The sequence below is a fragment of the Aythya fuligula genome, chromosome 4, assembly GCF_009819795.1.
Source record: "Aythya fuligula isolate bAytFul2 chromosome 4, bAytFul2.pri, whole genome shotgun sequence".
NCBI lineage: Eukaryota > Metazoa > Chordata > Aves > Anseriformes > Anatidae > Aythya > Aythya fuligula.
The window spans coordinates 63308612-63321001 of record NC_045562.1 but is presented as its reverse complement, the minus strand read 5'-3'; the positions used below and the strand labels follow the sequence as shown (position 1 = coordinate 63321001).

Sequence of the window (12390 nt, the reverse complement as noted above, 5' to 3'; positions counted from 1 at the left end):
TTCTGTGCTCAGTTGGAAATAGTTGTAAGAGATGAGCAATTTGCTCAGTAGAAATCACAGTTTCTATAAGCATCCCAGTTGAGCTGGACAATTTACGCATCAACTTGACACAAACAGAGCTAAGCTTTAAATAATTTTCCCTTTTCTTTTTTATAGATATTTTTTACAAAAAAAAAAAAAAAAAGATTTTTTTTACAGATATTTTTGAGTATCTTGAGCATCTCCTCCTTAGAACTGTTCTTCTTTTTTTTTTTTTTTTTTTTCCAAAATCACGTCTATCTTGTGATTTCAACGTTGTCATTTGCTCTTATGATACTGTATAGTTCCACAAAGGCCAGAACAGAATCCTACTAACTCTATGACCTCCACAGCTGCAATAATTTCAGTTTTAATTAGGGATTTGAATTAATGATCTGTTTGCATAAAACTCAAAACTAGGAAAATGATAGAATTTTTAAGTTTCATCAAAAAAATATTATTTCCTCAAAATATAATAAAGACTCAGTATAATAAAGACTCTAGAAGCTCACCTTAGGAAGCAAATATGATACCTTATACAAAAAGTATAGTAAGGAAGCTAGGTTTTTAAATAATGAACTGTCAAGTCCAGTAACAGAAAAATACTAATCACTATTTTAACTACGGCAGATAACTTGAGAATAAAAGAAATGGTAGCATTACTAAAATAATCCAGATAAATTTCTTTAATTGCGTCAGACTCAAAACAATTCACTGGGCTAGAAGTGAAGAGGCCTTACACCTCTTTTGCAATTCCTCCCCAGCAGTGGCTCAAGCAATTCACTGAATGTATCTCTCAGGATGTTTAGGATGTGCAACAGCAGCTACTCTTCAGTAGAAGACGAGAATTTAAATTATAAAGTGTCAAAACCACATCTGAACATGGGACTTCTGCTTATGTGGATGAAGGCCCTCTTTGAAAATTTTGCCCCGAACCTCTCTTGAAATAAGTAGTGCCTAACAATCTGGTAATCTGAAAATTGTGTTATTAATCTTACAGCAATACGAATCAAGAGTGCTCTTTTTAAAGTCATACATTATTTCCAACTAATATTTTTGATCCCCATTAGTACACTATTCTGTGTCAGTATAAATGGAGCACATCTTCATCATACACACAGCTCTCTAACTTACACTTAAACAATTTAACAGCATATTTCATTGTTCTGTCAACATTTCATAATGTGATCTACAGTTACTGTAGTGATATGTCAGTCTGGTTTCCCAGACCAGACAAACACACTGCAACGTGAACAGCAAAACCAAGAGCCACATTTGATGAGCAGCCTTTATCCAGTGTCTCTGAGAGATGTCATTCCTTCCTATCTCTAATCAAGTACTCTTATACCATATCTATGAGAAAGCTGTTTTCATGGTTTGACAGGGATAAACATAATAAACAGGGACAGAGCCTCCAAGCTGTAAAGCTCTGCCCTGGAAATACAATCTACTCCCATCAAAGCAGTATTCTTAATATAGTATTCAACTGACATCAATCACCACTTTAACAAACTTTCACACAAAACCATTCTACTCTTCACCAAAAATCAGTCTTCTTTGAACTTTTTTTTTACTACATTAATTTAAAAAAGAGCAGACTTAGTGACAATTCCAGGAATTAAACAGTCTGACTAAGGGAGTTTCATATATTTAATAAGTATGTAAAAGCCAAATTGATGAATAGAAAAAAGAAATTGCAAACAAACAAACAAAAAAAGTGACTACGAAAAACATTTATGAATTAAAATTAAAATGGTGATTTGATGAATGGTGAATTGATGGAATAGAATACATTAATAAAATTGGATAATAGATTTACAAAGTAGAGAGCAGTGACTTGCAGTAAGTGCAAAATGGAAGAATGTGTAACTATTGTTTGAGGTGTAAAATGGGATGTGGAAGAGTTGGGATAAAATATAGTGACAATTAAGAAAAAAAAATCTAAGGAGAGGGGTTGAGAGAGATGACAAACAGGCTTGGGAGAGCACAATGTAAAGTGCATGATTGAAATAGTCAAACGTAGAATACAAAAAAATGAATATAATGGAGAGGACTGCTTATGTTTGAGACTCTATGATGACTTTCTTTGGTGATTTAATCAAGCAGAAATTATCAAATGATATAGAATTTATAATTAAGAAAAAGCCATATGAACAGTTAATATGCATATTATAGTGGCTTTTTATCTAGCCCCTTCCAAACAGGGAAATTAAAAATCACTTTTAAAAGTCTTTGGAAGAATGTATGAAACTGAAATTTGACAGAAGTATCTAGTTGCTACCTACTGCAAAAATGCAGACAAACCAGTAAAAACATTTCTAAAATACTGGTATTTGTTATAGTCAAGATTTGGTCAAATGCTGCATTGCATAGAATAAGGAAGGTGACAACAAGCATGTGGAAAAATAAACATGAACTTCACCCTAGTCTATTTCTTCAAACTACATTTTAAGTTGACAATAAGGATAAAAAAAAAAAAAAAAAAAAAGATTTGTATTACTGCAAGACAACAAATCTGGTTGAGAAGCAAATGAGACAAATTAATAGTTTTATTTGTGTAGGGTAAGATACCCAGCAAACTTGCAGAACAAGAAGGTGCCAACCCTTTCTGAAATCCTTCCTTTTATATGGTATTTTCCTTTTGCACTCTTGTCTATTCAACTTCCTTGACATCTGAACCCACTGTCAGTTCAGAGCAGATGGTTTCTGTGATTCAAATAATGCACAGTAAGGCCAGAGAAAAGCTTTTATAAGCTTTTATAATTTGAAGATGTTTTAATTTGCATTCTGCTAAAGGTAAAAAGAGTTAAAAAAAAAAATAAAATACAAGTAAAGCTTTCTAGAGAAGTTAGGTTGGCAACTGCTTTAGAAACCAGAAGGTTTCCAATACACTTACCGTCCAAAGAACTTCACGATTGGGGTAACAATAATAGCACCTACAAGGCCACCAATGGCAAAAATAGATACAGTTATAGACCAGAGGAGAGTCAGGGTGCTTTCATCCACTGAGAAGCCATATCTTCTTTCCCAAGTTTCATTGTAAAACTTCTTGATGTACTGAAAGAAAATACATAACAGTAATACATGTAAAAACCACCCTTTAAGAACACTACTTACAGAAATTGAATTAACAACAGTAGTTTGTTTGCAAGGACCACCTTTGCATTTCTATCGCCCTCCTCTAAAAAAAGGATACTCAACTCTAGATGTAACTGTACTACAGACTAACTGAACCAGTCACAGCATACAATGACATGCCAGTTAAAACAAGGTGGAAACACCAGTAGACATGAACATAGAAGAAGCTTATAAAAGAGAAACTTCTTTAAAGAAAGGATGTTACAATTTAGGTTGCCAGTACAACATGAGCAACAGTTTGTGTTAGCCTTACTGGGATAAGGGCTCAGGCACATAATCATACCACCCACACATAGCATGGTGCTGCACATCACCTGAGCTCTGCTGGCTGCTCATATACATACCCTTAACCCCAGGTAAACAAGGTATTACATCGCAACCTAGCATAACATTTTTTTGGACAAGCTAAACAAAACTGCACTCTAGCACACATCATGACATATATATATATATATATATATATATATATATATGTATAAATGCTTAAATGCTAAGTACTGCTGGTGAATCAACAAGAATTGTACTGCTTTTTCATGGATCTGTAATGATAATAACTTTGGGGAGGGGGGAAATGGAAGGAAGGACAGAAGGGAGGAAGGAAAAGAGCCACATTTGTGTGTGGAGTGGGAGGAATTAAGACTATCCACTCATTTCTACACACGTAACACAATGGAGGTAGTATCTTACAGTAGTTTTCCCATTTATTGACCCTTTTTTTGCCTTGCTGCCATTGTGCTTCTTTCAGAAATCTGTGCAAACACACATACATGGAAAATACTCCAGGTGTTAAGCTACCACAGAGAATCACAGTCTTTCATGGAGGATTTCAAAATCTGTTGTATACTTGTTCAAAGATACAGAAGATAAGTTATTCACAGGTTCAAAATGGTGATACTCTAAGGGTATCAGACAGTTTTGGGTAGTGAAGTAGTGGGTCCAGTGTGCCCATGTCATCACTACCCATGATGAATGGTCTGACCAAAAGCCATCCTCTTGGGGCTGCCAAATGGCCAAAAGTCAGCAGATCTCCACCTCTGGCATTAGGACCTTGTCCCAGACCATACTTCAAACGCAGAACTACAGTGACAGGGAGAGGAATATAGATAATAAGACAGACGTTTGGCTCAGCTGAGTAGGCAGCTATACGGTATTTATGAGCACCTGGGAAAACAACTTAAACTTTCTGACTTTAGCAACAAATTCTAAATCCCCAGTGAGTATAACACATGAAATCTGCTTTCTGTCTTCACACCAAAAAGAAATTTGTCTGTTATATTGCATGAAAGTCACATTAAAATTAAGTTATAAAATAAAACCAGGAATGGAGACCAGTTATGAAGCAATTTATCTCCTGGAATTTGTACTACTTCGGTGGCCTGTTCTGATTCATATTTAGCTTATGAAACTCCCTGGAAAATTTTTAATGATACTTTAGAAGCTATATAAGTAGGAATCCTTTTGGTCTGCACTGTGCTCACCATGAAACAACATTTGTCATCTCTGTTTTGTATCTCAGTCCTAAATTACAGAGCTTGGATCTGCTCAAAATGAAGTGCATTTTACTTTTTTTTTTTTTTTTTTTTTTTTTTTTTCCATAGGGGCAGTATTGTAAAAATGAGTGATGCTATAGCAAAATTTTTAGCATAGGTTTAGGAAAAAAAAATAGAGTGAACTAAAAAAATGGGGTTTTATGGATTGTGATAAGAAGGGAAGCTGCATCCACTTTTATGTCTTAATTGTGATAGTGTAGCACCTGGAAGCCATAAAAAATCAGGGACCTATTAAGTCAAGCAATAAAAAAATAACACTCTTCTCCCCCCAAAAAATCACAGCCAAGACAAATAACTGTTAGAAGAGAGAGGCAAGAGCTGACAGCTGTTGGTTTCATACTAATGGGAAAAAAAAAAAAAAGCCTATAGTATCAAAAAGAGATAGTTTTGTTTGAACTGTTAAGAATCACAAATCACTTCTATAAATAAGTTATAGCTTCTCCCCTTCACATTTACATAAACTGCTTTTTGAATGAAGTACAGGCTGCTAAACAAAATAAGCAATTTCTTTTCAGTAATGAAAGATGTATCAAACATGAAATCAGACACCTATGATCCAGATATAAATCTATGTGCCAGACAAGTGGTTTCTCATAAAAAAAAATGAAAACCTGATATCTGGGTTCTCCTATCTTCAGCTAAGTAGGAATAGAGAAGACAAACAGTTTTCTCCCATGGTAACTTAATTTTAAAAGGAGGAAAGGGATATTTTATTTCTTCCATCTTATTTTATATGCTTCTATACAAACAGACATCAAAAAAAAAAAAAAAAAAAACTTGAGAGAAAAAAAAAAGTCAAACTGGTTCTTGATCCATTTCACAATGAACAGAATTTCACAGTGAAATACCAAATAAATCTGCCCCTAAATCAAGTAATAAATCCTCTCTCTAATACCTGTACTCAGATTATATTTAGATTCTGATATCTTCTTGTTTATTTGAAATTTGTACTTGATAGTAATGAATACTAACACAAAACATTTTTAGAACACTATTAACATTTCTTGCTAATGCTAATGACTAAAAATAGTATGCAAATTATTTTCCTCTTGTGTTATAACTAATTTTCTAAGCACAGCTTTGTTATTTATAACGACACATGAAATAACTGAAAATATTCATGAAAAGAAAGCACAAGCTACAACATTCAAGTATAACAGACAAAGGTGCCAACATGTACATCACCTTTGTCTAGATTTCCCCTGCCAACAAATGGGAAACTATTAACACATAGAAGTTTGAGGTATTGCACATGAAAATGAAAACCTAAAGCACAAAACAAATCAGATCCAACAAATCTTCTGAGTTCTGTGGAAAGGCTCCTTTTGATTTCAATCAGTTTTCTGAATAATGCTAACTCTGTATATAAATTTTCTAGGTCCTAACCAAAGCCTGCAAGGAATGGTAGCATTCCAACAACATTCCAACAAGTGATTGTTATCAGCTACTCTGGAAGGATCAATGCCATGACCACTGCCCTGGGAAGCCTGTTCCATACCCATCTACCCTCTCAGTGGGTAAAGACACTTTTCCTAACACCCAGCCTGACCCTCCCCTGTCACAGCTCCGTGCCATTCCCTTGGGTCCTGTTGCTAGTCACCAGAGAGAAGAAAAGGGAAGAGGTTGTGACACCAAGCTTTCCATAGTTCAAGAAGTGTTTGGACAACTCTCTCAGACACATGGTCTGATTTTGGATGGTCCTCTGTGGGGCCAGGAGTTACACTCAGAGACCCTTATGGGTCCCTTCCAACTCAGGATATTCTATGATTCTACGAGCTCAGCGCCTGCCCCTTCACTCCACTTGTGAGGGAGCTGCAGGCCACTATGATGCCTCCCCTCAGTTTGCTCTGCTCTGGACTGAACAAGCCACGGGGCTTCACCAGCCCAAAATTTCACTCAGTACTCAAGGTGAGGCATCACCGGTGCTGAGGGGAGAGAAAGAGAAAGAGAAAGACAGGCAGTATATATAGAGTGATTTTTCTTATCTCTTTAACTCTTTAACTGTAAATACTTAGAGCAAGGGAAGTGAAAAGACAGCCTTAAGAGAATTAAAAATGATTTGCCAATAGTTACAAGGGCTACTCACAGTTAGTGACAGTTATCCAATGGCTGTCACAGTCAGCTATATATTTTTGTAATAGTCTCACTTTCTCAGTATCAGCTCTAAAAGGAATGCAGAAACACAGCTTCCAGCAGGAAGAAGGCAAGAAGGGTGTTGCTGCCAGCATGAGATTTCACGTCCTGCTCAGAGCACAAAGCACATCATTGTTCTGAAGACCTTGCTCACAAGTGGTCTGTGGAATGCATTTTAAAAATGCCACTTGGAAAAAAGCAGCTTCAACATTTAGACAATTAAAATCTTAGTTTTCCTACTGCTGAATGTTTCCACGTTTTAATAAATTCTGATAGCTCTTCATAGAAGTCAGTGCAGACTTCTAATGCTGGGTTTCTCACATGGTCAAACACCACGTGCAGGGAAAAATGCACCTGTGACTGGCCATTGCACTTTCCCATAGAAATGTGGGGGACTGAGTGGAAACTGATCTTTTCCCATCTCTGCACTAGTCAGTACAGACAACTCTGCTCTGAGCAGATCTGGTGCATTACATCTCCGCCTTGCAACAAAAAGGAAGTTGGACCAAGCATACCTTACAAGATGATTTGTGGAAAAGTTTCCATCTGAGAACTGCAGGGGTATTCCCCTGTGGTTTGATGAGCTGGCACAACTTCAGCACAGAAAGGTAATGTACACAAGGATTTACAAATACAGTTCATATCTTCAGCCTTAAATGAACTTCCCCTACACAGTTCAGCAATCATGCTGACATGTTCAGATCCGGTTTCCTGGAAACATCCCATATTTTAGTCAACAGTCATGATCAAGCACTTTCTAAAAACCTCCAGAAGCATCATACAGTGCCTTCTCTAAGACTGAGGGACTTTAGCCATTGAAAGGAATTGTACTGAAGCAAATAGAGGCAAAAGATATCCAACATCCTACACAGAGATGTTCACTACAATGCAAGCTATAAGCTGCATATGACCAGAACAAGTTATTTGACCTACCAAGTTTAAAAATCAAAGCTTACAACTTTTAGGAGATACTGGACCCAAATATAGCCTCTTTTAAGAGTACTGCTTATCTACAGGTAAAAGCTGTTTCCCTTATATTTTCCTCAATTAGCACACATCAGTGTTCCTAAAGGATCACCTCATAGCAGACTGATTTGGTGATGCATGGCCACACAAGGGGAAAACAGATAGGGCAAAGGTTCCTTTTCTTGTGCTGCAGGAAGCACAGCACTAGTACAGCTCATTCCTCCTCACCATGGCTAAAAACAGAGCACAGACTCTCCTCTTCACCCTGGACAATGTGTGACAAAGATGGGGAGGTGTCCTGTCCTAGGAAAATAGATGACAGAGCCTGATTCTGGGGCTAGAGAGAGGATCATCTAGTTCTCTGGTATTTTGCCACACTGGTATTTTGCTCTTGAACCACACAGCCACGTATGTATTTTCAGTAGGGTGTATAACTAGGACTACTCTTTAGACCTACATGATATATGGCTTAGCATGAGTAAGGAGGACACTATGTTCTCAACCGAACACAGCAATACGACACTGGAAAAGGGCCGACTTCATACATAACTGTCAACACTACATCATACCTGTCAACAAGAGCCATCAACATGGTGCCAACTTTCTGTCCAAAAGCCACAGTAAAGATTTCAAGCAAAAATAGACAAACCTGACGGTGCTACTAACCACGATGCCTGGAATTTAGCATTCTTCATGGTATGATTGCAACTTCAACCTTCCCACCTCTACTCTTGTCTGGTGACCACTACAATCTATTACATGGTTCTAACCTAACCCTCTGAGTGTTGCCAGACAGCACTTATGATTGCCCTTTCTTTCTTTTACTTCTGCAGAAAGTGATAGAAGAGCTCTGATTACCAAGATGGTCCATTTTGTAAAGGGCACTTAAAAGTTCTGAAGTCAGATAATTCACACTGCTCCTTTGACAGTACTGACTCAGTGCAGGAGAGATGTCTATCGTCAGTACAATCAATACTATTGTTCACAGCATTTCAGCTCCCCACTGATTCTGTTAAGTCATGTTTATTTTCTGAAGATTGCAAGCTGACGGGATGCACAGACGTGCCATGCTAGAATAAACATCCAATCTGTCTAAACCTGTGTTATCAGTACAGAAGGTACCAGGAACTTCTAGAAAATTCCCAGAAGCTACCAGGGACAATTAAAACAAGGTGAGTCTGTTTCTAATCCTTTGGGTTATCAGTTTATCAAAGACAATGCAAATACGAACTGCAAACTAAAAAAAAAAAAAAAAAAAAAAAGGACTTCTGACAGCTGAAAAATTTTACTATGTATTTTTTTTGTGTGCGTGTTGCTTACAACTGCACTGAATTGGTTATTTCCATGTTTGATTGAATTAAAAGGCACTGTAGACCACCAATACACCAATATAAAACCAAAACATTCATATTTCCATTTGTGATTGCTGATATTTTAATGAAATCCCTCAGATACTGTACACTGATTTTACAATGCTCTTTTCATCAGACACATTCCACATGTTGCAGTCAACAGATGGTCAACACAGCAGATCCAAAATCAGAAACAAACAAGGCATTACCACAAAATGCAGAAGAGGCCCATTATTTAAGAGGCATCCAGAGACATTATTTACATTATCTGTACTGTGGTAATGAAATGCCATGTCAACCTCCAGAACTGAATAATGTGAACAGGATTTGTTGAATGTGCACCTGTAACTACCAAATAGTCACTAGCCAGAAAGACAGGCTGTTAAAAATACCTTATAACACAAAAGTGTGGAAAAAGATTTAGCATTATTCTGGCTTTGGGAGAATGAAAAAGAAATGTTGTGCACCCACTCATCTCAACAGGAGCACTTAGTTTCCTGACAGCTACTGAACCTAGTTGGAAACTTCACACATAGCAGAAAACTTTTCAAGCAAAGTTCTCTCTCTTCTAACACACTGGTTGGATTACAAAAGCAAGATGTTAAAGAGCACACACTAGATGGACAAGGCTGCCCTCTACTGATAGTAAATGCCGGTTTTGTCAGTCACTTACCACTGCAGGAGCATTCACGACAGAGAGATTGTAACCGTAAAGAAAAGATGATCCAAAAGCACCAGTTAAAGAGGCTACAATCAGACTTCCAGACCAATTCTGAAAAACAATGAAAAAACGTAGCCATTGTTAGTATACATGAAATAGTTCAGGTTTTAAACATTCCCCACTCTGCCTTGCATAGCTCCTGCAGGCACATCTCCTTGCTACAGAATAATGATCTGAAACACTTTCTATTTCTGCAATCCTAGAAGCAGTAAATGTGAAGTGACAGCATCTCAGTTAACATTTACCAAGGCATAAGTGAACATTTAAACTTCTTTCAACCCCATGGATTTTGCTTCAAGCATCCCATCCGTCCCCAACACCAAAAAAGCTAAATGTTACAGAGGCATATGCTCAGCAAAGGAAACTCTTTGGCAACATACAATTAAAACAATGAAACGTGGTAGCATACATTTGATGCAACAGGGCTTTAGGTAGAGCCAACTTAGGAGCAATGTCCACCCGCTCCTGTGAGCAGAAGGATTGGTGAAAATTTGACCAAAAAATTGAAATGATGCCTACAAACTAAATTTTATAACCCAAATGTAAGTTTCCAGCAGCAACTTGCTGCTACACAAAAATGCTGGCAGAGATGCCATCTGCTGTCTTCCTCCAGAAACTCTCCCTTTCTGACTTCCCTTTCTGACTTTCCTCCTTCCACCCCTGCCATCCCAACTGTTGTTTTTTTTGGTTGTTTGTTTTGTTTTGTTTTAAGAACTCCACTAAGAATCCATATTTTCAGGTATCATTGACTATTGTTTTATGTCCAGTCTGATTGCTTGCTGAAGTCTGAATCTTTTCAAAAGGAGAAACACCTGATTAAGCAGGCCTAATAAACACAGCTTCCCCTACATTCCTTCAAGTGGACACAACAGCTTAATGAATCTATAAATTTTTGTCAACTGGACAAAGACTCGTGTTTGCTTTGGAAAATGAAGATCTGAAGCACGAGCTACTTTTGTGTAGGTAGCACATAGCATAACAGTGGTGATGATACACAGGAATGAGCTCTACCAGCCCCAGGACAAACATGGTAAGGAAAGTGAATGCAGCTTGGCAGCTGGCACGTGCCAGAGCTTGCAATGTCACCATGTCACTGCATTCTCACTTTGGTTCATGGAGAAATGATGAGATATCCACACATCGGGAGCAGAGACTGAGTGTCCAGCTTGGCAGCTTGGCGTGCATGGGGTCTGTCATGCTACACAGCTGCACTTCCCAAGGGCTTAAAATGTGCCCTGTGGGACAGCTTAGATGTTTTAACTTCTTCCACATGATGTGGTAAGTTTTTAAGAGATTACACAGTTCATTGACTGCCCTATTTTCAGTCAGGTCAGGAGAAAGCATATGGGGGGAAGAAAGCCTTGTGTAAGGAATATATCCTGTTGAGATTGTTAAATAAGCCAAATACAATTTCTTATTATTAGCCAGCTGCTTAAAATGAACCTGCCACACACACACAAAGCTTTGTACTATCACTTTGATAAGAAAAAAGTAGAAACATTGGCATAAAGCTTTATTTAGGTGTTCATAACACCTCATCTTAGGTGCCTGTTATTTCTCTACTATGAACAACCATTCCTGTGCTTATAGGAATCACTACTACCCTGAACTAATGGCACTGAATAGAATATTCCTGAAGAGCTACCAGATTGCTCCCAAAGGGGTCACAAATGATAAGTGCACATTCATGTGTGCTGTATGGTAATCTTGATGTAATATTGCTAAGGGCATCTGCTTCAGTAGCATTAAAACCCTGGGAAAAGCCCTGCAGACAAGATGATTTGGACCTTATATCCTAGTGTTTATTAAAAAGTCCAGTGAATGTTTGAAACTTTCAGCACAGGCAAATTATATGTACATAGGGTTAAGTGGAAAATAATAGAGTACAAATCACAAAAGTGCTGCCAAATTAGAAAACCTCACATCCACTTTATTTTCAAGTGTTGTGAATAGCAGCGTTTAGAGCCTACTTCTGTACCAAGAATTTTTCAAGTATGTAGTCTACTGCAGAAAGCACACAAAGCCTCAGATTTCCCGTGAAGTTTTACCGTTCTTGGAACGTGCACTTCAACTTCTCCATGACCTGTCTTCTCACACGCTATTTTAAATATTTGCTCAAGTTTCAGCAACACCAGATAAGAGATGAAAGCGTAATGAAGCAAGAAGGGGAGGAGAAAAAAAATAAATGGTTGCTCAGAAAAATATTAACCCTGTGGAAACATTAAAAAAAAAAAAAAAAAAAAAAAAAAAAAAGCAACAAACTCAGCAACCTGTTTTACAATGACTGTGAAACAAGACTGCGACCACACCTCCTCAGAGGTAGTCCTTTAACACCGTGAGTGCACTCATCTGTTGCTGCTGTCACCAGAGCAATAAACGTGCAGTGCGGAAAGCTGTCTGTCAGATCCCAGCAAAGACATCCAGCCTCTTGTTAGCTGCTTGTTTGTGAAAGTCCTTTTGTTGCTCTTACCAGGGCACAGTGTTCTGAGAGGTTCCAAAATGCTTTTACCAA

General features: G+C 37.6%; 1 protein-coding gene across 4 annotated transcripts in view; it reads right to left on the bottom strand.

Annotated features, from left to right (window-relative positions):
• Positions 1–12390, bottom strand: part of SLC2A9 (solute carrier family 2 member 9) — a 123568-nt gene that overhangs the window by 87708 nt on the left and 23470 nt on the right. For all 4 annotated transcript variants that reach the window (XM_032186523.1, XM_032186522.1, XM_032186524.1 and 1 more), the window contains 2 exons: positions 9831–9929; positions 2915–3075 (listed from right to left, as the gene is read on the bottom strand). In XM_032186523.1, coding sequence (XP_032042414.1) covers positions 2915–3075; positions 9831–9929 — 260 coding nt within the window. The remainder of the gene's footprint in view (positions 1–2914; positions 3076–9830; positions 9930–12390) is intronic.